The sequence below is a fragment of the Hemicordylus capensis genome, chromosome 4, assembly GCF_027244095.1.
Source record: "Hemicordylus capensis ecotype Gifberg chromosome 4, rHemCap1.1.pri, whole genome shotgun sequence".
Lineage (NCBI taxonomy): Eukaryota > Metazoa > Chordata > Lepidosauria > Squamata > Cordylidae > Hemicordylus > Hemicordylus capensis.
This window is the reverse complement of record NC_069660.1, coordinates 12,428,876-12,455,486: the sequence shown is the minus strand read 5'-3', so window position 1 is coordinate 12,455,486 and position 26,611 is coordinate 12,428,876. Positions and strand designations below refer to the sequence as shown.

General features: G+C 45.1%; 1 protein-coding gene and 1 long non-coding RNA gene across 2 annotated transcripts; both read right to left on the bottom strand.

Moving 5' to 3' along the window:
• Positions 1-107: 107 nt before the first annotated feature.
• On the bottom strand, positions 108-22,055 carry LOC128324690 (uncharacterized). Its single transcript, XR_008307036.1, has 3 exons — positions 20,748-22,055; positions 16,494-16,595; positions 108-168 (listed from the first exon to the last, which is right to left on the bottom strand). It is a non-coding gene; the product is annotated as an uncharacterized LOC128324690 (long non-coding RNA).
• A 2,066-nt stretch (positions 22,056-24,121) lies between these two features.
• BHLHE23 (basic helix-loop-helix family member e23) lies at positions 24,122-26,358 on the bottom strand. The gene has a single exon (XM_053248185.1). It carries the CDS (start codon positions 25,729-25,731, stop codon positions 24,985-24,987), a length of 747 nt encoding a protein of 248 aa, XP_053104160.1. The 5' UTR covers positions 25,732-26,358; the 3' UTR covers positions 24,122-24,984.
• Positions 26,359-26,611: the final 253 nt, after the last annotated feature.

The window sequence follows — 26,611 nt, the reverse complement described above, 5'->3', positions numbered from 1 at the left end:
TCTGCAGATTGTAGTGACCAGTCTCCCCTCCCTCTAAGAGTTAACAGGAAGTGAACCCTTGTCTTGAATGACAGGCTGGTGAGCTCCAGGGTTCAACCAATCAGTACACCAGGTGGGTGGGACCTAGAGAGCTGTTGCTGGGAATTCTGGGATGAAGAAAGGAAGTCTCTGCAGGAGGAGAAGGAGAGAACATGCAGCAATGGAGTTTTGCTGCAGCAGGATGACTGTAGATCCTGGAGGACAGGATTGCAAGAGGCTTGATTCTCATCTGGAGTTTGGTGAGTTCAAGGGAAGGAGCCAAGGATTATGGCTTTGAGAAGTTTAGTCTAGGAAAGAGTTTGTGTAGTCAGACCTTGTGTTAGAAACGTATATTTCTTTGTTTGTGAGTGCTTTGTATATCCCTGATACTGTTCTATTATTGTTTACCAATTCTTGCAGTGTAGTTAAAATAAGAAACACTAGCCTATACTCAACCCATCTAGGAGGTTGCAAAAGACTCTGTAAACATCTAAGCATGCCTAAATGCAACCTAAAACTCAAGCCTAAGACAACCTATTTATGTAACCCACCAAATATTTCTGAGTGCATCTAAAGCTAAAAGCCTCAGATGGAAGCAGTCTGTAGAAATTGAATAATACTGTTTTTTGTTCTTTTCTTTTTACAAGCCTCCCAGAGTGGGTTTTTAACTCAGGAAAGAGGGGAACAGAAAAGGGGATTTCTCTGGTGCAAAGGCATCCTCAAGCACTCAGCAGCTATCAGCTTTCTCTTCACGTGTAGGCAAACACGTAGAAGGTTGGGGTTTTGTTTTGGTTTTTTTTGGTATTTGTCCAATAGCAAAATTAAGAGAGTTTCCCCCCAAATCTCAGGGGAGTTCGGGCTCTGTCAATAAGGGGGTGGTGGTGGCAGCATTTTAAATCTACCAGAAATACAGAACAGTTTTATGAGAAGCCCACCCAGGCATCTTAGCAGGGATGACTCACCATTTTCTTTCCCTCACGTGAGCTACCTCTGAGACAAAGGCTTTAATTCCCTTATACAGATAAACACAGATCTGCACACTTGACATCCTCATTAATGGTGTGGAGACACTTCATGCAAAGTGCCTCCACAGCATTTAGTAACCCAGACATCTGCTGCATGGACAGAGGATTTTTTTTTTTTTTTTGGCCACTTTCTCTTTCCACTAGGCAGTGAGAAGTAAACCTGATTCCATTGCTCTGGCCAACAACCATGAAGACACATTGGGATGACTGTCAAGCCCATTTGAAAATAATTTCAAATTAAATCCCACTTAATCAGTGAGGCTCCTTGTATTTAAGTCTTTGCTGTTTTGTACTGACTTGCAGTGCCTCCCCATCTCCAGGCAGGAAAACAACCACCCACAATTCTGGATATAAGGCTTCATTTGCCCATATGTCATGGAGCCCCTGTGTTTGCAGGAAGTGGGAGTTGTGGAACCCTACAACTAATAAAAAGGCAGGAGATGGGTAATTGCTGGCCCAGTGCCTGGGCCTAGACTCCTAATCTAGTTTTCCAGACTGCCAACTTTGCTGTCATGTGCCAGGGTTTGTACCTTTCTACCACCGCAATAACATCTCAGAGGAACTTTGGCCTGCCATTGCTATAGCAGAGGGGTGGCCAACCTGAAGTTCTCCAGCTGTTGTTAAGGCTACAACCTGGTGCAGCTAGTGAAGATGGGAATTGTGGGCCAACAGAAGCTGGAGAGCCTAAGGCTGGTCATACCTGTTTATATAGAGCCCTTTCTCACGATGGGAGAAATTGCTCTAAAGGGGCAAGGGGAGGAAGCTTTAAAATGCTTGCCTCCCCTGCAGACGATCTTGCTCTTCATAGTGGGTGAGTGGATTACTTGCCAAGACATTCACTGGAAGCCGGGATATTGGGGGACTGGGTGGCCTCTGGAGCCCCCATAATGCACCATGTGAGTGCACACTGCATTATGGGGAGCCATCCGGCACTGGCCAGGAGTCTACTCGCATGTAGGTGCTGCGTGGAGCCACATGGCACTGACACATGAGCACTAAACCTGGTTTTAGGGCACCCTCGTGCTGCAAACCCTGGCTAAGCTGCAGGATCCCTAAGCGAGTTAGCTGTAGAGGTGTGCACAGAACTGGCTGGCCTGGTTCGGTTGGCACTCCTCGAACCCACCCCCGGTCCGGTTCAGTCCTGAGGGGTTTTTTTGCAATTCTTTTTAACCTTATCTCCCCTCCGGGGGAGTTCCTTGGGGTAGTGGGAGGGGGGTTCGCGGAGGTTCCCCCTCCCCCCACCGGCCTTCGGCCCGTATTTTTGGCCCATTCAGGCCTTCCTAAAGTGGTGTGGCGGCCAAAATGGCGGCTGTCGTGCATGCGCAAATGGCCTCTGTGAGGTCTGGCATGGCCCAGGACCTCGCAGAGACTATCTGTGAATGCACGGTGGCCAATTCTCCCCTCCCAGCAAAATAAAAAAATGGCCACAAAAAAACTAAAACATAACCCCAAATTCGTGAACTGGTGTTCCAGACGGAACCGGGGTGTGTGTGTGGTCAGTTCGAACCAAGAGGGTGTTAACATATCGGCCAGATTTACCCTGAAGTCCCTGCGAGCAACCGGAGAGCACTTCACATGAGATTCGTGTTTCTCATTGTGCGTTAGAATGTAGCCCAATTTATATCTTGGGTTTAAAAAAAATCCACTTTTTGTGTCGTTTTTTTTGCAACTTCGAACTCGCAGTAAACTCACTGTAAACCTGCTGTCTGAAAATGCTCCATGTGATCCAAAATTATGCAAAAGGAGTTGGCTCAGGCAAAGCTTCGTCCTATCCCTCTACTGCATGAACATAGGAAACTGCCTTATACTGAGTCAAACCATTGGTCCATCTACGTAGCTCAGGGTTGTCTACACTGACTGGCAGCGGCTCTCAAGGGTTTCAGACAAAAGCTGGTCTTGTGGGAGCAAGCATGACTTGTCCCCTTAGCTAAGGAGGGTCCACCCTGGTTGCATTTGAATGGGAGACTAGAAGTGTGAGCACTGTAAGATATTCCCCTCAGGGGATGGAGCCCATCTGGGAAGAGCAGGTTTCAGGTATCCTCTCTGGCTTCTCCAAGATGAGAGATTCTTGACTGCAGCCTTGGAGAAGCCGCTGCCAGTCTGTGTAGACACTGATCTGGATGGACCAATGGTCTGACTTGGTATATATATGGCAGCTTCCTATGTTCCTAGAGCTCTGCCTGGGCTCGAACCTAGGGCTTCCTGCATTCAGTGCAGATAGGAACATAGGAAGCTGCGATATACTGAGTCAGACCATTGGTCTATCTAGCCCAGTATTGTCTTCACAGACTGGCAGCGGTTTCTCCAAGGTTGCAGGCAGGAATCTCTCTCAGCCCTAGGGGTTGAGAGAGATTCCTGCCAGGGAGGGAACTTGGAAGCTTCTGCTCTTCCCAGATCGGCTCCATCCCCTGAGGGGAATATCTTGCAGTGCTCACACATCAAGTCTCCCATTCAGATGCAACCAGGGCAGACCCTGCTTAGCTAAGGGGACAAGTCATACAGGTGAAACTCGGAAAATTAGAATATCGTGCAAAAGTCCATTAATTTCAGTAATGCAAATTAAAAGGTGAAACTGATATATGAGACAGACGCATTACATGCAAAGCGAGATAAGTCAAGCCTTAATTTGTTATAATTGTGATGATCATGGCGTACAGCTCATGAAAACCCCAAATCCACAATCCCAGAAAATTAGAATATTACATGGAACCAAGAAGACAAGGATTGTAGAATAGAACAATATCGGACCTCCGAAAAGTATACAGTGTACTGTGCTTGATTGGCCAGCAAACTCGCCTGACCTGACCTCATAGAGAATCTATGGGGCATTGCCAAGAGAAGGATGAGAGACATGAGACCAAACAATGCAGAAGAGCTGAAGGCCGCTAATGAAGCATCCTGGTCTTCCATAATACCTCATCAGTGCCACAGGCTGATAGCATCCATGCCACGCCGCATTGAGGCAGTAATTGCTGCAAAAGGGGCCCAAACCAAGTACTGAATACATATGCATGCTTATACTTTTCAGAGGTCCGATATTGTTCTATTCTACAATCCTTGTCTTCTTGGTTCCATGTAATATTCTAATTTTCTGGGATTGTGGATTTGGGGTTTTCATGAGCTGTACGCCATGATCATCACAATTATAACAAATTAAGGCTTGACTTATCTCGCTTTGCATGTAATGCGTCTGTCTCATATATCAGTTTCACCTTTTAATTTGCATTACTGAAATTAATGGACTTTTGCACGATATTCTAATTTTCCGAGTTTCACCTGTACTTGCTACCACAAAACCAGCTCTCCTCTCCACATGCGGTACTATTGAGCTACAGCTGCTCCCCAAAGCAGAGTGAAGCTGCTGGGTTTGATGGTCCCAATCTTGGTCATGTCCCCACCGATGTGCCTTCTGCTGGATCCCCAATATAACCCTCTTCCAGCTCTAGTCTTGCTGCTCACATCCAATTCCACTACTCATTTTTCCAGCTCCTTCTGTTGGGATTGTGGGTTTTCCTCCCACAGCAGCTCTGCAGCTGAGCCCCCCCCCCAACTGCTCCTGTACTTCAGAATTATAATCAGCATCCTGGAGAAGTGGGGGTAGGGTGGGGGCAGAGGAAGCAAACCCTTTCTCTTGGCTACCGAGGCAAAAAGATGTTGATCTTTTGCAAAGTGCTGCTCTAGGCAGCCACCTAAAGGTTGACCTTTGACAATTGTAATACTTAAGGTAAGTTCAGCTCAAACTAGGTGTAAACCTACGGAATTCACCTATGGAATTCTCTGCCACAAGATGTGGTGACAGCCAACAGCCTGGATGGCTTTAAGAGGGGTTTAGATAAATCCATGGAGGACAGGTCTATCAATGGCTACTAGTCTGGGGCTACAGACCACCTCCAGCCTCAGAGGCAGGATGCCTTTGAGTACCAGTTGCAGGGTAGCAACAGTAGAAGAGAAGGCATGCCCTCAACTCTTGCCTGTGGGCTTCCCAGAGGCATCTGGTGGGCCACTGTGCAAAACAGGATGCTGGACAAGATAGGCCTTGGGCCTGATCCAGCAGGGCTGTTATGTTAAAACGTGTGTGTGTGGGAGAGAGGGGGGTGAGATGGGGAGAATAGCAAAATATAATAAAAGTAAATATAAGCCAGAGTTCAGGCATAAAGCACTTCCTCATCCACTTTCTATTTATGCAAGAGTTCCTGGATTCACTTGGGTGGGGGCAGGGAGAGGTCCTCATGCTCAAAGGAACAAGGAAACCAAAGAGGGGACCCTGCTAATTAAGAATGCCACAAGCCAGAGGTTCGCAAACTGGCATTTCCAGCTGTTGTTGGACTACAATTCTCATCGTCCACAGTCACAACAGCCAAAGATCACTGTGACGGGGATAACAGGGATTGTAGTCCAACATCTGGAGACCCAAGTTTGAGAACCCTTGTCAAACATGGACAGGGGACCAATGGCAGCTTCCTTTGTTCTTATGGCTATGCCAATGGCTTTGGCGCAGCTGGGGATGATAGAAGCTGTAGTCCAACGACACCCGGGGACCCAAGGCTGAGAACCCTCGCTGTAAGCATATTAAGAGTGTGCTTAGAACTTAAAGAGTGGGGCACTCTTAGTTATGCATGGCCATCTACGCACAAATATGGGTTTGTGTGTCAACGCAGGCTTCTTTAATATTATATTTCACAGTACTGCATTCACAGCCACAAATATATTTGCCCACACCACTTAGTCCTGCCTCTCGCTGGCCCTCCGCCCCAAGACCAACTGACCTGCAACTTGCTTTGGGGCAAATACGTGCACCGACAGTTTGTCCTTCCCCAGCTATCACCAAAGAAGTGGAAAACGTTTTCTACAGTCTCTGGAGAAGTTCAACCTTACGTGAAGTCTTAAAGGACACCATTAGTGTGATTAGCGCTTTGTGCAGAGAGAAGTTTGCCTCATTGTCATTTCTTATCCTCTGTCAAGCCGAGGCTGGTGGGTCCCTACTGGTGATGTCGCCCAAAAGACAGTGACCTTTTGGGGGGACAACATGCAGGTTCTGGTGCTTGATGGGTTCCCTTCCCCCACCTCATCCCACTCCGCCCTCCCTCCCCCTTCCGCAAGCAGGGCAACCTGAAAACGCCGCAGACATCCTTATACATTAAAAGCACAGAAATGCAAAAATATGCTCTCCTGTTCAGTTTCACAACTTTGGTGTCGCTTGCAGTGGCGGGGGAGGTGGAAGAGGAAGAGGAATATCTCCCCGCGTGGCAAAATTTTATGCCATATAATGGTGGCGATAAAAATCTATAATGTCAGTTGCCTTGTGGCAATCAACAAACATTTCACGTTCTGCTTTGCATCTTACAGTTTGCGGCCAAAGAAACCCCAGATTTGCCTGCGTCTCATTAAAATAACGCAGCCAGTCCAAACGGATCTGCAGAGCTTTGCTGTACGTCACACCAAATCACAACGCGTTTGGGAAGCAATTGACTATGGCCTCATTACTTTAGACAAAAGTGGGCTTGGAGGGAAAAACTGTGGTGATGCTTGTTCCTCAGCCATGTTTCTTTCAGATACTTAAGGCCAAAAGGATTGTACTCATTAGTCGATCTGTGGAATTCAGTTCTATTAAATGGAAATCCAATGCATACATTTCCCAAGCCACTTAAAGTGTTTACATGAGTATTTAACTGTAACTCCAAACAGATGTTCTCAATTTTCACACAGTTAATTTTAATAGATCATCCTCTGGAGGTATTAAAAATTCAGATACAGAAAGACTGCAAATAGATTTACAAGAGTTGCGACAATGGAGAAAACCAGAATTTTTGCATCATATTTGATTCTCATATTTGTTTTCTCATTTTATCTGGTATAGGTCAATCTGTTTGTTGTTTACTGTAAAAAAAAAAGCACAGTCTACTAGGGAAGGTCACCTGCCCAATTGCCATTGCAACAATTGGAAGCAGAGCAGGAGAACTTCCCAAGGGATTCTGCCTATAAGTAGCAGGGAGAAAAACAGTCTTGATTAATTGGGTTGTTAGGCATGTTACTGACTAAAGCAGGGGTTCTCATATTTGGGTCTCTAGATATTGCCTCACCCAGACTCAAATTTGCATCCCCCAATGGTGGACTACAACCCCTCTCTTCAACCACAATGGCCTTTGGGGCTGGGGATGATGGGAATTGTAGTCCAGCATCTGGAGACTCAAGTCTGAAAACCCCTGGATGATGGAACTGGGTGAGCCAATAGAAGATGCTGAAAGGCATCATCTCATACTGCACAGAGAGATGGCAATGGTAAACCCCTCCTGTATTCTACCAAAGGCAGCCACAGGGCTCTGTGGTCGCCAGGAGTCGATTTCGACTTGATGGCACGCTTTACCTTTAAGCCACCCTTGGTCACAGACCACTATGAAGTTCCTCCAAATAATCCCAACAAAATGTCTCTGCAACTGAAGTGAACTACCGTGCTCACTCCTGAATGGTGCTCACTCATTTCAATGAGGCTTGTGCAAGATAACTTATTGATAGATTGCACTCATAGGAAGATGCCTGATACAATCCCTGTTCAGGAGTTCGCTATCCATAGATGGCAAACGGGTGGGTGGAAGGAGGGTGAGAAGAACAGAAGCATGTCAACTAACTAGACACCCAATAGCCACTTGTCTGCAGAGGCATGTGCTGAATACATTTTCCCTGAGATTACGAATCCTGATCATCAAGGGTCTATTTATTTGCATCAAAAGGATCAAGAAGCTGCTCCCCTGCCCCAAACACAAAAATTGATATACACTTTTCAACAGATGTTTCCAAAGCGGTTTATACAGAGAAATAATAAATGAATGAATGAATAAACAAGTAAGATGGATCCCTGTCCCCAAAGGGGTCACAACAGCCACTGGAGGGATGCTGTGCTAGGCCTGGATAGAGCCAGGTGCTCTGCCCCTGCTAAATAAAGAGAATCACCATGTTAAAAAGGTGCCTCTTTGCCAAGTTACCAGGGGTTACTATCTAAATAGGCTCACTGTCTAAAGAGAAATACAGGAGAACCTCGCTAATCGCAGACTCAGTATCTGTGGTTTGGGTTAGGTTTAGGGTATTTTCTATCCTAGTCTAAGAACCTTTATGCCTTGGTCCTTAAACAAACACCCAAACAAAAGGAACGGGTTGAAAAATAATGGTAGAATGGCTGATTTAAAGCATAATAAATCCTTTGTTTTCCATCCCTCCCCCTTGAACAAAATGCCAAAGGGGATTAAGAGAGAGAGAGAGAGAGAGAGAGAGAGAGAGAGAGAGAGAGAGAGAGAGAGAGAGAGCTATCACAAATTTGCATTATCAAAATTACTGTCATCAGTCTTTTCAGTATTAACCAGGATTTAGAAACTTTTCTGCTTTGTAATGCTCTGTGAAGAGACCACAGTCAACAAAAAAACAACAACCAGATTTAAGTAATTTAAAAAATTGTTTTGTGCATTAAGCCACTTTTAAAGAAATTGTCCCTTAGCAGCAAAATCCACTTTCAAGGTACCATCCACTCCAAAAATGCAGCCCTAAGCAGAGAAAAATTTTAATATACAGATCCCTCCTCAAAAGCCACCTTGAACACAAGTCTCCATGGCCTGCTGGAAAGAATGCATTTTTAGAAATGGAAATTTTTCCGTGGAAAAGCATAGAAGTGGAAACTTATCTGGGAAACTTTTAATTATGGAGCATTTCTCTACCCAGATCACTGCTTGAATCCTACCTTTTGTGAAACCTTTGGCTTGCTCCCCTGGTTCACATATCCTACTGCAGACAAGCCCATATTAGTTGTACCTGAAATAATTGTGAATAAGTAGCTCCATGGAAATTAAATGGACTAGTCAATGCCTAGCATGTCCTTTTAATTCCAACGTGATTAGGAGTAATTTTCCTCATTAGGTCAGCCTGTATATTCTCCTCCTGTTTTCTGTGGCCTTCATTTCTCCCCTGCTTCCCTTCCTTGTCTCCCTGCTGACTATACATTTGAATGGGAGATTACAGTGGGAGCACTGTAAGATATTCCACTCAGCTAGCCTGCTCTGCGAAGAGCATCCACATGTTTGCATGCAGAAGGCTCCAAGTTCTCTCCCTGGCATCTCCAGGTAGGGCTGGGAGAGGCTGCCACCTGCAACCTTGGAGAAGCTGCTGCCTAAATTGGCTGGATAATTGTTTCCTCTCTCAGGAAACCCTGGGAGTTTGGAAGGGGCTGAAGTATGCAGCACAGCAAGTGGGAGGTGGAGAGGAGTAGCAAAATTGGGACAAAAGAGGTCTTGAAATGACTGTGTAGACAACACTGAGTCAGATGGACCAATAGCCTGACTGGATATAAAGCAGCTTCCTATGTTCCATGACAACACATGTAATGATTAACAGAACCCGTAGCTTCAACCACATCATGCGCTACCGTTTGTACTAAGAAATTCTAGGGAACTACACACGGAGCCGGGTCTCATGATCAGTGAGACCCGGTTTGGGGCGGTGAGTGGGGAGGGAGCCCTGGGTACTCACGATCAGAAAGCCCGGATTTGCAGAGCGCTCGCTCCGCAAACCTGGGCTTTAGGGAGGGCTACCAAAGCGGGTCACCCGCTTGTAAGCCGCCGGGCTTGCCTGGTTTACACAATCAACAAAAATCGGGCTAGGCTCTCCTAGCCCGATTTTTGTTGATTGTGAGAACAGCCCCACAGAGTGTCATCTTTCAATGGAGCACATCCATATAACTGTGAATTGCAAAATACATGCAAATGGGGCTTTATCCTTTCCTAGTGGCTGCTTGGATTTGCCTTCCAGTCAAAAATCAATGCAACCATCAAAGCCAGCGTGGTATAGTGGTTAAAGTGCTGGACTAGGACTGGGGAGACCCGAGTTCAAATCCCCATTCAGCCTTGATACTTGCTGGGTGACTCTGGGCCGGTCACTTCTCTCTCAGCCTAACCTACTTCACAGGGTTGTTGTGAGGAGAAACTTAAGTATGTAGTACACCGCTCTAGGCTCCTTGGAAGAAGAGCGGGATATTAAAAAAAGATTAAAACACAAACATTTGGGCTATTAATCGATAAAAGCAGATTCAACATGCACCGCCAAATAGGCACTGACCAACAGTAAGCTACCACCACAGACACTGCCAAAAACAAAACCCAATAAGCAATCAAGTCTTTCTATACTGATTCTCGCCTCCACCCCGCCCCCCCCGCCAAGGAACCCCTTGGTGCTGTGGGAAATCCTGCTGCACGTTCTCAGGTGCAGAGCCAATGCCAACGTTAAACAGTTTTAACCTTTTATTATTTGTTTTGTTTTTATGTTATTGTTAACCGCCCAGAAACGAAAGTTTGGGCAGTATACAAGTTAAACAAACAAACCAACAAACAAACGTATGTTGTGAAGTGCCAACCAGGCCTTTTTAGCCACACCATGGCTCTGTGTGAACAGTGGAAGCTTCCAAGCTGCCCTCAAGGCAGCGCTCTGGAGGGTTCACTGCAGAAATCTGGGCTGCATTAGAAGAGCAGGACTTTGTCCAGTTTGTCTCCTCCCTCCAGCAAATGCTCTCTTCTCCAATTTAAAGAGCAATTAATAACACAGAACCACTGACTAAAAAAGAGATATCATCAGCCGGAGCAGATTTTAAAAGAATTCAGCCCATGCTTAAAGAGGTCCAGGAACAGAAGCACCATCTTCGCTTGGTGCTACAAGGACAAAACAGTCACCTCTAGGTGAGCCTCCCTGGGAAAAGTATTCCTGAATTCATGCACTAGAGCCAAAGAAACCCTCAGCTGTCATACACTTAAATCACTTGCCAACTTATAACTATTCCCAATACAGAAAATGACCAGAGTAAAGGGATCAACACACATTTTCAAAAGCCATAAAGATCTCCCATGAGTTCAGAAAGGTACTCAATAACCAACCCTACCTCACACCCCAATATATGTGGGGGATATCTACATTATATTGCATATTGATTTACAGGAGACCCTCGTTTTCTGCAGGTTCTCCCATCGCCATTTCAGCTATTCATGGTTGGGCTATAGACATGTGATTTCCATTGTTGCAGGGATAATTTCTGGGTATTTATGGTTCTTGCACATGGGTTTCACACTTCAAGTGTTATTTCCGGCTTGGAGGCAGCATGGAGCCATGTTGGGGCTTCCCCTCTGGTATTTAGAGGATTTTTCGGTGGCTTTTTTGGGTGAAATTCAGAGGATTTGGGGAGTTTTTACTGGAGGAGCTGGAAGGTTCAAGGTACTGTGCTGTACTCCTCTTAATTCTACTTCCCCCCACTTTTTGGTGATTTTTAGCACTTTAAAATGTGCTACGGAACCTAACTCCAAGATTCCCTATAGGCGTAAGGTTTACAATATCGAGCTTTTGGCATTTGTGGTTTTAGGAATGTAACCTCCGTAAAAAATGAGGGCCTCCTGTATTACTTCTATGCCAATTCAACCATCATGGCTTCCCTCAAAGAATCCTAGAAACTGAAATCTGGCAAGGGTGCAGAGAATATTATCAAGCGCTCCACTACTGTTTACATACAGCTTTTCAATAAGAAATTTTGAAAGTGGTTTACAAATAATAATAATAATAAGGTTCACAGTCCCCAAAAGGCCCACAGTCCAAGAAGAAACACAAGGCAGACACCAACAATAGCCACTGGAGGGATGATGTTGTGCTAGGTTTGGATAGGGCCAGTTGCTCTCCGCCTGCTAAATATAAGAGAATCACCACTTTGAAAGGTGTCTCTTTGCCAAGTTAGCAGGGGACAGTACAACACTTTCAAAAGCCCCCCCCCCGAAACCCCCTCTGATGTATTCAGTTCCGTTTCAAGACATCTTTTGTCCCAATTTTGCTACACCTCTCTGCCTCCCACTTGCTGTGCTCCATACTTCAGCCCCTCCCAAATTCCCAGGGTTTCCTGAGAGGGGAAACAATTATTCAACCAGTCTAAACCTAGGGCAGGGATTCTCAACGGTGGGTCCCCAGATGTTACTGACTTCAACTCCTATAATCCCCAGCCAAAGGCCAATGGGGCTGGAGATTATGGGAGATGAAGTCCAATAACATCTGGGGGCCCAATGTTGAGAATCCTTGCCCTAGGGGATAGATCCTCATGAGGGACCCTTTTCAAGCTGCCTCACTTTTGCTTGAGAAGCAGACTTACTGTGACAGAAGAGTGCCTATTTGTAGGCATCTACAAATCCACTTGCCAGCTCGCCAGTGGTAAGTGCCCCCAGCAGCCCTCTGGCAAGCAAGGCATCCAGCAGCACCACACTGCTTTCTTCCCTCGAGGTCTCATTTCCACTGCTATTTTTGAGAAGGTCAGAAACAGTAGGAGTCCTTTCTGAACAGTAGGAGAGGGCTCCCACAGTTTCTTACCACCTCCTTCTCCCGGCACAAATTACCAAAGACCTGCTTCTTTCCTAAGCTCTCTGCCCATGGGCCAGAAAAGGATCTGAGGGAAGAGAAGAGATTGGTGGCGACCATAAATAAAGGCTGGCTAGTGAGCTAAGTCTAGATTTGTGGATCCCTGCCAGCCTCCATTTCAAACACTTGCAACAGAATAAAGCAATTCCACAGAAAAATTGTATTTTAAAAGTAGACCAAGTGAAGATGTGTTCCCCCATGAAACTCTACTATCAATAACAGATAATCAAAATTTATCTCATCAGCTGTTAAAACCTGCATCAGGAAGATTTGCTGGTTTGCATTATACTTCAAACCAAGCACAAATCCCCAACACTCATTTTTCTTTAATGGCTTTCCTCTTAATGTCTTTCTTTCTTCTGATATCTTAGCTGCAGTTATTAAAACAGTTTCATCTATTGCTGTGCTTATCTTTCCAAAGCTATTCAACAATGGTGGTTATTAAGGTTTTCAAGATGAGATTACTAAGCAATGTTATCCATTTATAAAGCACCAATTCAATGAATTTTCTGCAGTTAAATTGAAAGAGAAAGCCATCATTAATAAACAAATTAAATACAAACCAAGAGTACGATCTAACCAAAGTTAAGCAGTGGGTCTTAAGAGCATTTAATGCTAGATGGGATTTTTTGATTGTATCACCTACATATTCAGTTGTTGGTATTGAAATGCTAATTCTATCAAGACATCAAGTATTTTCTTGTCTCTTGTGTTTGCTAGTTAAGAGTTTAACATTGCATATCTCACTCTGATTTTAAAAATACATCTCTTAAAAGCAAAACAAAAAACAAAAACCAACCAACCAAAACCAAACACCCTCTTAGAAGTAAAAATAGAAGTTTGTCCTGTAACTAGGGAAGCGAAGAAGTCTACATCTTTAACTTCAATTTCCTTAGAACCTTTCTCTCAATACATTCATTGAAGAGTGAGGGCAGGAAAGAAGTGATACAGGGCCTCAAGTGTGTGTGTGTGTGTGTGTGTTTTAACTGGACAATTACAACTTTTGTGTGGACATGTTTGTTCGGTTGGTTTGCTCACAACTAGTGCTGTGTGGACAGAACTGGTTGCTCCAATTCAAACTGGTAAGCTGAGAGCTTCTGAGCTGAAAGGCAACATACTCAACGTAACAATAACCCCCTATACTGAAATGCTGTATAGTGGTTATAAAAATATACCCACTCTACAGCATTTTTAAGGACACCTTTATGTCCTTTAAAAACAAACAAGGTTGCTGGCAGCAAAGTACATAACATTCTCAAGGCAAGTACAATGGATAACACCCTTCTCTGCATACTGTGTGGTTTTCCTTAATACATTTTTGGGGCTGTTATCTTTTAGCCAAGGAAGAAAAGGGAAGAGGTGTAGCTCACAGTGGTAGAGCATCTGCTTTGAATGCAGAAGGTCTCAGGTGCAATCCCTGGCACCTCCAAATAGGGCTAGGAAAGACTCCTGCCTGAAACCTTGGGAGCTATCCATACCACTGGGCGGGTAGAGGGAAGGCTGCACAAGCTTACCTTTTCCTCAGATGATGCATCTATCATTGCTGGGAACGTGAACTATGGTCACAAATGATCCTCCATTGCACTAGGCAGTGTGAAGCTCCGGATAAATCCCAGCCTCAGGGTATCCCTCAATGCACCCACACGTTCTAGGCGCCCATCTCTGGGTCTCCATGGGCTAAATGAAGCCCGAGGAGACACTCAATCCTGGCGGTTCTCATGCCCAACCTAACCCAGGCTGGGCTTCCCTAGATTGGGTTAGGCTGTGCAAGAGAACAGCCTCTTGAAGAGCTGCTGCCAGTCAGTGTACTGAGCTTGACAGACCAGTGGTCTGACACTGTAGAAGGCCAACTTCATCAGCAAAGAGCCCATAGCCCAGTGGCAGAGCACCTGCTTCGCATGCAGAAGATCCCAGGTTCAATCCCTGGAACCACTAGGTAGGGCTGGAAAAGATCCAGAGTCACTGCTAGTTGACAATCTCTAGGCTAGATGAACCATGGGTCTAACTCAACAGAAGATAGCTTCGTATGTTTGACTAGCATACAAGTTAAAATAAAAGGTCATTGCAGGTCCAGCATGGGAAACTTAAAAACTTCCAGTTCTTTCATCTAGTCCCATATAATATCACTGGATCTGTAATTATCAGAGGAGTTCTTGGACCAAAGCCACCTAATGGCACAGCGAGAAACGACTTGACCAGCAAGCCAGAGTTTGCTGGTTCGAATCCCCACTGGTATGTTTCCCAGAGTCACTATGGGAAACACCTATATCGGGCAGCAGCGATAGAGGAAGATGCTGAAAGGCATCATCTCATACTGAGCGGGAGATGGCAATGGTAAACCCCTCCTGTATTCTACCAAAGACAACCACAGGGCTCTGTGATCGTCAGGAGTCAACGCCGACTCGACAGCACACTTTACCTTTATTGGGCCAAAAAAATCTGTATCAAGAAGCTCTTTTGAGAATGGCACCGATATAGGGAAGAGGAACTGAGGTCCTCTTTCTCCTTGCTCTTAAAGGGTTGCTTTCAGAATCAAGAATCTTGGCAAAGTTGCTTGTATGGGTCCAGCCAATAACATATGCAGCTGCCTTATACCAGGTCAGACTACTGGTCCATCTAATTCAGTATTGTCTACACTGACTATCAGTGTCTGTCCAGGTGGAAATCTATCTCACACCTCCCTGGGGATGTCCGGGACTGAACCTGGGAGTCTGGACCTCCTGCATGCAGAGCATGGGAGCCACCCCTGAACTGCAACCCCACAGCAACCCTAAGGGTATGGTGAAAGGACAGCCCTGAAATTCCAAGGCAAATCAGAAAGGACCACTGCATGATCTGAAACCCCTTTTTGCGACATGGAAGGTCAACTTCCATCACCCGTCAACGTACTTCCCCATCATTTCACTCTTACAGAGTGACTGTAAACGGCAGTTGGTGGTGACCTGGCCAACCCGTTTGGTTGTGTTCTTACTTCTTGTTCGTTAGCCAGCTCTGCATTGCATTTTTAAGCTTCTGCAACAACCAAGAGCGCTGAGCCCCATGAAAAGGAAAAAGGAAACCAGCCCACCAAGGGCTTTACCAAACAACCTTGCAAGCAAGCTACCAGCCCATGAATGTTAAGTGACAAGCCTGCCCAACGGAAGTAGTGTGTGACTCATTCTCATCCAATTTAGAAGAATGTCCCTACCTGCTCACTGAGAAGCAAACCTTTGCCAAAGGCAAGAGGTATTTGTAAGCTTCCTATAAAATAGTTAAGGTGGGAAGTGGGATGGGAAAAGGAAAAAAGGCCTGAATGTAACACAACACAGAAGATGCTCCTTGTTGCATTTGCAACAGTGATGGAATTGCTATTCACACGTTATGTTCAATCTGTGTACAGTGTACACATGTGGAGATCTGTACACACACAGCTATTCATTCTGTTCAATGCTTAATATGTTTCATGCTTCTACAGTAGTACACTTCCTGTCTGTACTCTGCATTTGGAAGGGGCCTTTACCCAGGTTTGCTTTTAAAATGAACACATTCACACAAAAATGTGTATGTGTGTGCGTGCATCTGTAGACTCCTGTACACTTGGCAGAAGGGTCATCTTTTTACCCCAAACTTAAATACCTCTAATGCTTTGCTGAACAGTGGTAACTACTCTGAATAATAGTAATAATATTTTAAAAATAATTTTAATTATTGAATATCTAGTTTTAATTTTAATCTGCTTTTAAAAATGAATTCTTACTTTAATTGTTATGTGTTTCTGATTTTAGTGTAAACCACCCCAGAGCCACTTTAGGAAGGGTGGTATATAAATCGAATAATAATTAAAAAAATTATAACCTATTGCCAATATTTTATTTTAAATAAAAACGGAGATATTATATTAATGCATCTTGGGCAATTCAACTCTGCTATTTTGGAAGCTAGACTTCTTCAATGCTATCTGTTGCCTGCTCCTTCCAGTCTTGCTTCCTTGACTTCACTTCTAATTTATACATTCCATATCTTTTAAATACCTGTAATCTTCAGTGTACTTACTTGGAAAAAGGTTCCATGCAACGAAGAAGATCAGGGGCCTGGAGCACCTTCCCTATGAGTCCAGGCTACAGCATCTGGGGCTCTTTAGTTTGGAACAGGTGACTACGGGGAGACATGATAGAGGTGTATAAAATTATGCATGGAACAGAGAGAGTGGACAGAGAAAATTTTTTCTCCCTCTCTCACAACACTAGAACCAGGGGTCATTCCAAGAAACTGAAGGCCAGGAATTTTAGAACCAACAGAAGGAAGTACTTTTCCACACAGTGCATAATTAATCTATGGAATTCTCTGCCATGGGATGTGATGATGGCCACTAGCTTGGATGGCTTTAAAAGCGGCTTAGACAAATTCATGGAGGACAGGTCTATCAGTGGCTACTAGTCTGAAGGCTATAGGCTACCTCCAGCCTCAGAGGCAAGATGCCTCTGAATACCAGTTGCAGGGGAGCAACAGCAGGAGAGAGGGCATGTACATACCTCTTGCCTGTGGGCTTCCCAGAGGCATCTGGTGGGCCACTGTGTGAAACAGGATGCTGGACTAGATGGGCCTTGGGTCTGATCCAGCGGGGCTGTTCATATGCTCTTTTGAAGTTCCACTGAAATCAGTGGGACCTTCCTGAAAGCAAATGGACTCAGGAATCAGGGTGTGAGTCACTGCCTAAGAGCATCAATTCCAAACTCGGCGTCAGTAGAATTTTGTAGCTGCACCAGAGTCCCTTTTAACTTGCCGCTAAAGCCTGCTTCAGACATTATACAAAAAGCTGGAAGTCCAGCCCTGTCAGTCATCCATGTCAGTGCCCTGCTCATGCTTAGAGCAGTGTCTGAAGAGGTGAACTTCGCATCCATGCTGGTGGGCGCTATTGTGACCTGGAGGTGCCAGCCTGTGTCTCCACCAAGCAGCGTTCACCTCTTCAGAAAATGTCACTAACTTCTGGCCCCATTTTAGGTGCTCTACTCATGGAGAGTGCCTTTTGTAGAACATCTGATTAGAGCTTAAAACTTACTGGGCAAGCAAACACACAGTAAAGACAGAAAGACTGACTGAATAACCAATATCACAAAATTACTCTGGTGCGGCAAGTAAATCCACACACACACCACCCCCGTATTGACCCGAATCGAAGGCAACAGTGAATTTAAGATGACCCCCTTAAAAAGCAGATGTTAAATACAGGTTATACCTGCATTTACTCGAAAGGAACAAGACTCTGAATTTAAGATGACCGCCTGATTTCTAATATTAAAAAACCCTAGTTTTGGATTCAAGTAAATACATATTTAGAAACAGAGGAATTTAGAGAACTGCATCACCACACTGATGGCTTCTATTCTTAAATAGCAGGGGTGTGGGCTCCTCTATCTTCAAAATGGGATCATCACACACAAGGGTGGTGGCGAGGGGGGAGAAAGTAGGGGTTTAACCCCTTTCCACCCCTCTATTCTATTTCCCCCAATATGAATTGCCCCCTGAAGCAATTTGTGTTGGGTGGGGATTTATTTAAAATTTTATTTATTTATTTATATTCTGCCCCTCCAGTATAATACTGCTTGGGGCAACTCACATAAAAACAAGGGGGAAAAAGATAACATAAAATGCGTAAAAATTATCTAAATCAGTTGAAAATAAATGTGCAAGAACATTAATAAAAATATATATAAATAAAGAAGCCACCAGATACCAACTATAATAACAGACATTAAAAAGCATATTTAAACAAACAGTTTTAAGGTAGTTTAAATCCCCCCCCCCAGGAGGGAGCATGGGAAAACTCTTCTTTGAGGGCACTTCAGAGATCAGAGGCCACCACTAAGAAGGTAAGCTGTTTGCATCTAAGTTTTTTCTGCGCTGGAGAGCGCAAATAGAGTATCTGGTGTGGGGTAGAGAATTCTATCAAGAATACGGTGCAGGATGAAAGGGTTAATCTCTACCCGCTTTGGTCCTGATCCAGATCACACACCCTTGTGACTATTTAAAAAATTAAGATGAAAATGCAAGAATGCATTTCTCATCACATCCAGGTTTGACCCCAACTTCAGTTGACCAAGGAGGTGGACTTATATTCCTCAGATACAAAATCCCACATGCCAAGCTGTTTTTGAACCCAAGCAGAACTTCAAATGAGCAGTTCATAAAATGGTGGTGGTGAGTCTGTTATTCAAAGGGAAAACAAGTGGACAATCCTAAAGGACTTGCACAATCCCTTAAGCTTGCCTAAGTAGCTCTTTGGATCTTGGCCAAAATATCTGTTGCCAAAATAAACAGTACTGTACTTCTAATCAAACAAGAATGTCCATGTTGGAGGCCAGCTCCATAGTCGGGATCACTCTGACTGCTCGCATCAGATATATGCTTGAAAATGATCTGCCTTTCCATTCTGCTTGAGAAAAAGCTCTGTCTATTTCAAAAGCTTGCATATGTCGGTTTGATATACAGAGAAATTGGGGGAATTTCAGTCCAGATTAGGCAACTTTTCAGAAAATCAATGCAAAAAGGACATGGTCACAAGAGTTACTAAGATAAGTTATCAACATAGAACATGCAGCTTTTGGGACACAGAAGGCAAGGAACAAAGAAGATTGTACACTACCTACAAAACCGTCTGAGACACAGAAAGTTATTATTCTGCCCGAGTTTGCAAGGAATACGCCCAGGACAATAGCCGAGAGCAGAATGAGGAAGCAAAATGGCCGAACTCTCGGTTCCAGTTCCGTAAATGCTAACTGGAAAATCTGGAATATTGGGGTCTGGGAAATCAAGGTTCTTCTGTACTTGCTGGTGTGTGTGTGTTTAAAATGCAAATCCACAACCATAAACTAGATTTCCAAAAATATATTGGGATCAGAATCTTAATACTATTGCATAGAAGAAAATCCTCTACTCCAGTGGAGGTTACTCTTCTAAATAAGCATGCACAAGGAGTATCAATAACAGCTCAGAGAGCAGTTGCTGCTACATCCCATAACTTCTTTTAAATAAATTTGTAATTTTATCTCTGCATTTTTCCCGACTAACACCAGCAAATGTCAAATACGATTGTTAGCGTTTGCTGGTTAATGTCCAAACAGTAGGAAAATCTCACTTTTAGAGCATTTACAAACTTAATCTGGGATTATCAACATTTACAACCACATGAATGTTGATATTACCCCAATATCAGACATCCACTGTAACCCAGAACACACTGCTACCTAATGCTAAATACTGTTTTCTGTGCTAATTAAGTTTAACGAAAGTGTTCCACTTCTATTTCAAAACAGATTCAGATTCCCCAGAGATTTCATTCCTCTGCTTACTCCACCTGATTTTATTACTAATATTTATTAACATCACATTTATACCCTGCTTTTCTATTTGAAAAACCACAAGGCGACTTGGATGGGACTAAGGCAGAGTATAGCCATTTGAGAGCACTACTGCAGCCTCGGGGAAAGAAGGTTACCTTGGTAGTGGACATTCTGCGCAAAGCTACGCTAGCCCAGCAGCATTGTGTGCGCACACAAGCAGTGCAAACATTACACAAGAGTAAGTCCAATATTTCAAGTGGGCATGCTCTTGTGTATCACCAGGTGGCAGTTTGTGTATTTGTGCAATCTGCATGCAGGCAAGCAACATCACTGGGCTGATGTACCCTTGTGCAATATGTCAGCCGAAGCATGCATGTTTTCAAGCCTCTGTCAAATTTCACTGGGCTGGGGTGGGTACATTTGTCAGGTGGAAGGGTGCTCCTGCACCCACGAATCTGCAGAAACTCCCCATCAGTTTTGCTGGGCTGGGCTGGAATGGGAAAAAGACGGGAAGTAACTGGCCACTGGAGGAAGCGTTAAGCCTCGCTTAAGCCGCCATCTCACTTTAGCATTATGCGGGTTGGAACCTCCATGTTTTCCTCAAATTGTAAAACAGTTTAGTGGGGAATGAGCGAAGTTAAAACAAACAGCTTTTTCCTGTCCTGAAAATTTGGGCACAACCCACCCCCCAAACAAAGCACCCTAAGTCCCACTAATGGGGAAAAAATGCTACTCATGTCTTTAACTCGCCCACTGAAAATAAGGATTGGGTTTGTAATCCTATGCCCATTTACCTGAGAGTAAGCCTGACGGAATACAATAGGACATAATTTTGAGCAAATAGGACATTCAGTGGTTCTGCACCATTATCCTGTTTAACTTTGGCTGGATCATGTCCTCCAACCACCTAAAAACAGAACGTAATATACATGTTGGATGCAATAACGTAATGGCAAAGCCCATTTACCTCTGTCCAGGCAGCATCTCTTACTTCTTATAAGACTATGAGACTCTTTCATAAGCTGGTAACTCTAGGAGAAGTCAAGCTTTTCAGCCATTATTATCTAAAAAGAGAGCAATTATAAATCCCATTGTTATTAGTGAAAGTCTCCAATTTGGGGGGAAAAAGGAGCTTGTTTCTTTTTAAAATAGTACTTAACACATTTTTATGCTGCAGCTTTTTCGTTGATTGTGGAAGAAGAACAATTAAACTGTTCTGCATTTAAATAATCCCAGTTAACTCCATTTCTAGGGCTCTGAGGCTGAATTAATAAATGTTTATCTGAACATCATGATTCATTTCTAAATTAAACCTCTGTTGTTTTTTTTAAAGCCCTTTCTGGCATCCCATCAGTCTGCTATATTGAAAATGATGATTATCATTTATTTTGCACAGAAGTATCAGATCCACTCCCACCACCAGTTTTTTTTGTGTTTTGTTTTAGTGTGGCTTTAGGAAGGAGGGGGGAAACACTGATAAGCTACCCTTCTGAAAAATAAAATGAAGAAATTAAAATGGAAATGAGAAGAAACCAATTTGAAACCATATGTCTTTCTGAAGGAGGGTTAATCACACATTCCTTCTTGCAAACACACAAGAAAAAAGGGCTCCTAGGGGGAAAAAAAGTGTATTAATTAAAATTAAATGCTGGAGACAAGTAGGTTTTGGAGGCACGATGAGTCCTTTTCGAATTAGCATAACATTTGCGACAGCCATGGAAATTGGTTTAATAACCTTAAATACTTACACTCCCCCACCCCTAACATAAATAGTCCTGGACAGATCAAGCCCCTGAGGCTTTCATTGTACCAATTTGTGTGGTTGCTGTGACATTGAATGGTGGGATTTCTCCTATCTCAGCACAAATCACAGAATGCATCTCTATTACTTTTGCCGTGGAAGCACCAGAAAATCCCTTCTAAGCCCAAGCAACTAGCTGCAAAGAGATGCATTTGATACCATGCATTATACAATTACTGGAGAGGGATTCTGCTCTACAAACCAGCCAGGCCCAAAGAGTTTATATCTAAATTTACAAAGCAACTTGAGACACACAAGCTGGTTAAGCGGAAGTATTCAGAAGTGTTTAAAATATATTATCCAGCCTTGAGATGTAAGCCTTGAGCAGCCTTGAGATTTTCTTAATGAAAGGTGGGGTATGAATTTAACTATAAATAAAACAATAAATAAATACAGTATTTTGTAAGCACCTGCAAAACCACGGAGCTGTACAAGAACAAGGCATAGATCCTATCCGATGCATGTTTACTTGGAAGGAAACCTCAACATCAATGAGACAACATTAGCTTCAATAAAGAAACAAAAACCCAGGTTTTCAGGATTATAGACTTAAATTGCAATGAGATATAGGTATTGGTCTCATCAAATTAACTCTCAAAAGTCTAAGGAGCCTTAGAACATATTCTTGTAAGTCCTACTTATTTACTCTTGTTAGTAAACGTTAGTGAAGTGAAGCCACTGGAAGTGAAGTCATTTCCAAGTAGACACGCATAGGATTGGGCTACAGGTGCTCTATTCTGGACTAGGCTTTATGTAGGTGAGAAATCCTAGAGACATAGTAACTTTTGGGTAAAGTACAACAAAGCTGCAAGAAAATGCAACAATTGCACTGAACTAGGCTGCATCCAGGTGATCTGCCTTTTGCAAAAGCTTATTTTGCACAGCTGATTATACAATGACTTGTACACGCCGACATGGAACCGTGCACATGTTTATAACCTCCTATAGCCCTTAAGTAGTGCAGCGAGGAAGTGCTTGACTAACAAGCAGAAGTTTGCCAGTTCGTATCCCCGCTGGTCTGTTTCCCAGGCTATGGGAAACGCCTATATCGGGCAGCAGCGATAGAGGAAGATGCTGAAAGGCATCATCTCACACTGAGAGGGAGAAGGCAATGGTCAACCCCTCCTGTACTCTACCAAGGACAACCAATGGCTCTGTGGGCGCCAGGAGTCAAAATCGACTTGACTGCACACTTTACCATTATAGCCCTCTGGACAGCCACCTAATGCCACAGTGGGGAAGCAACCTGCCTAGAGAGAAGGAGGCTGTTGGTTTGAATCCCCGCTGGTGTGTTTACCAGACTGTGGGAAACTCCTATATTGGGCAGCAGTGATATAGGAAGGTGCTGAAAGGCATCATCTCACATTGCGTGGGAGAAGGCAATGGCAAACCACTCCTGTATTCTACCAAGAAAACCACATGGCTCTGTGGTCTCCAGGAGTTGACACCGACTTGACGGCACAACCTTTCCTATAGCCCACTGGATCACATTCTTTGTTATCCAACAATGCAGGGGTATAGCTATAATTGAGTGGATGAGTTCAAAGAATGCAGACCCCCAGCTTCTGAGGGCCCCTGAGCTCCACCCCTCCCTATTTTCTCATCTCTCATCAAAGGGGCCACCAGGGAGAGAAGCCAGCACGGACCCCCTCTCCCCCAGCTACGCCCCTGCAACAATGCTATGGTACTTTGTACTTTCTGGATTTAAATCCATTTCCCTCTTGCTCTAGATAACCTGCAGAGTGGAGTTATAAGCCTCTATCGATCAACTCTGCAAATCCAACAAGTTAAAATCTTTGATGCTCTCATTAGCTTCATTACAATGAGAAACTACACATTGCTTTCTACCCACAAACCACCTAATCCAACTTTTCATCAATATACAAGGAGGCAAGTTCACTTAAATGTACTTATGTTGGATTTTTGTAGTTTGCACAGTTAAATATTGTTTTACAATGGATTTGCTTTTGACACTGCAATAGTAAACATAGTGACTTAATAAACTCCACTGTCATATTTTCCCCAAAGGCTGCAATGCTAAGCACACACTTACTAGAAAGCAAGACTGAATGAGCTGCTGCATTAAAGCAAAAAGCTAGATTCTACAGTTCACTTCCCTGCAAATCTTCTTCCAATCCAGAAACACTTAAGTCAGCGAGACCAAAAACACTTAAGTCAAATAAATATGAGTATAATCCTGACACACACTTATGCAGCCCAATCCTATGCATGTTTACTCAGAAAACAAGGTCCACACAGTTCAACCAATGCATTCAAGGGGATCCACTGGATTCCTACGTACACAATTACAGTCAGTTTTCATCAATTTAAACGGAAGAACTCGCTCTCCTTTTAAACACACTCCTTCTAAAACAAATTGTATATAAAAATGCTTAACATTGATGGAATCATGCCCTAAATATTTATGAGGAAGATGCAAGACTTGTTCAGCTTCATGCCCTCACTTTCAAAACAGGACCTCTTCCCAGACTAGGTGTACGCCAACTGGTCTTGCAAAAGATTTAGGACAGAACCCGAGCTGATTGATGTCCTTTTTATTTATTATAAATACATATAAATATGCCAAGTGAATTTTAATTTTTGTATACCGAGATACATGGCCGACTTTGGAAAGTTGCCCAACCAAAGCAGAGAAATAGGCAATAAATAAAATAAATAGAAGGAGAGCAGGCAACAGTGTACAATCAAAAGACTGTAGTCAAGTGCAAGAATGGGTTCAAAGTTGAAATATATATATATCTATAAAATAAATGTTGGTCAACCCATTAAGCCACATTAATGTATTTTTACAAGCACCACTCCTCCCCAAAAATAATCAGGTGACTGTTCAATTTTGGATAAAGATATTGCCAATAATGGTGGGGCAGACTGCAGCGAGATCTTCCATTTTAGTCACTTTGCATTCTGTAAACATTGCATAGTTTGTACACAAGTCTGTTCATTCCAGAGGAAACCTCATTGAAATGTGCTTTCCAAAACCTCCTCCCACTTTTGTGACTCTGAGTATAGAAGTATATTTCAAAACCCCGGAATAAAACAGTCTCAAAATGAAAATTAAAGGGGAAAAAGTTATGTTCAAAATTAATCCATGAGAGAGCTCAGGGAAGAAGAAGAAGAAAACAGCAATGTTAAAGCCAGAATCTCTAGAAAAAGTTTGAAGAAAGAAGGCGTGATGATTAAACCAAGGCGCATGGGGAGAGAGAAGAGTGCAGAAGTGGAGCGTGATGGAACTAAAGGAAAGGATCCGAATTGCCTCCAGAAGAGGAGGGGAGGGGGGGAAACCGAAGAAGAAAAGCAACTTAACTGAGGATAAGAAGGCGGGGCTGATGAAATGAAAAGGGAAGCCTTTCTGTTTGTGTGTCCGGAGGGCACGATGCTAAAATCAAGGTTTCTCGTTGCAGTGTTTGCAAAGGCCGGAGGTGGCCCCAGGAAAGGCAGTACATTTCTCGGGGCAGGTGGGCAACGCGGTGCCCGTGAAAGGATAAACGGCGGCCGATTGTCCGAAAGGAGCCAGAGTGGCTGGGATGGGCGTGCTGAGCGTCTGGCCTTGGTTGAGGTAGGCCACCAGGCGCCGCATCTCCTCCAGGGCCTGCGCCTGCATGAGGATGTAGTTCTTGGCCAAGAGGAGCGTGGCGATTTTGGAGAGCTTGCGCACCGACGGGCTGTGCGCGTAAGGGATGACCGAGCGGAGCCCGTCCAGCGCGTCGTTCAGGTCGTGCATGCGCCTCCGCTCGCGGGCGTTGATGCTGAGCCGCAGCGAGCGCTGCTCCTTGGGCTTCTTGGTCCCCAGGGCGCCGCCCGCCTTCAGCTTGCCGTCGCGCTCGAAAGCCGGGCTGCCCGCCTTGGCGCCCTCGAAGGCGTCGTCCTCGTCGCCGCTTTGCTCTCCGCTGCTCTCCGCGGACTTGCCCAGCGGCATGCCGTGGAAATCCAGCCCACCCGCGCCGCCGGGGTAGACACGGGGAGCCTCGCCGGCGCCGGCTCGCACCGCGCTGTAGGCGAAAGCCGTCTGGTTGTAGCTCTGCGCCAGGGCCAGGTAAGACTCGCCGCTCAGGGACTTGAGCTCGGCCATCGCTTTCTCCGGCAGGTCGGCCGAGCCGGCGAAGAGCTGCGCGCCCTGGGCCACACTCATGGCAGGCGCGGTGCGTCGGAGCAGCCTTGGCCCTGCCGGGATCTGCGCTGGCCGCTGTTGCGCCTCGCCTGGGAGGGAACTGTGCGCCCCTTCGCACAGGGAGGGGGCCGTGTGGGGGCGTCTTGCTCACTCCGCTCTAGACGCCCCCAGGGAACACCGCGCGCCCTCTTCTGGGGTCCGCAGGCACGCGCTCTCGCGCCGGCCCAGGTGGGAAAGCAGACGGCCGACGACTTCACTTTCTGCGCCTCTCCTCGGACTTGGAGGCTGCGTCGAAGCAGCACTGAGCGCGCCGCGCGGCTTTTGTGCCACCTCGAGCTCTCAGTGCTCTACCAAGCGCAGGGATCCATCTGTGAAACTCTGCGCGCTCCCTCTGAGAACCGGAGGCGAGCTCCCACTTTCCTGCGCTTGTCGGGGATGGACCGGAGGAGCCCGTCTCAGATCCTCCGGTCTCGGATCCGGTTCTCTTGCTTTCGCCGATTCCACGCGCTCCTCTTGAGCCCAGTTGAGCCCTGCCTGCCTCCCTCCCGCTTTGATCTGGCGTGGCTGTCCGTGGACTGGGGAGGAGAGGTGTGCCTGCCTCCCCTCTTTTCTCGCTAGGTTTGGATCAGGGAATGGGGTGGTGGTGGCGGCGGCCGCGCTGCGCCCCCTCGCCTGTTCCCTGCTGGCGGAGAGACAGGCTCATCCTGCTGGAGAAGCTCGCTCGTTCGGGAGCCAGCTGGCACCGCACGGTGCCCTGACCGGGGGCGGGATATTAATCACTGCCCAAGTCGCCCATTATATTGCAGCGAGGGGCCCGCTGGGAGCCAGCAGCCGCCCAATCAGCGCCGTCGCCTTAATTAATGGCATTTTAAAAGAAATAACCGGGCAGGAGAAGGAGAAA

Excerpts from the sequence above, each read along its gene's own strand:
- BHLHE23 (XM_053248185.1), bottom strand. The coding sequence starts at position 25,731 with ATGAGTGTGGCCCAGGGCGCGCAGCTCTTCGCCGGCTCGGCCGACCTG.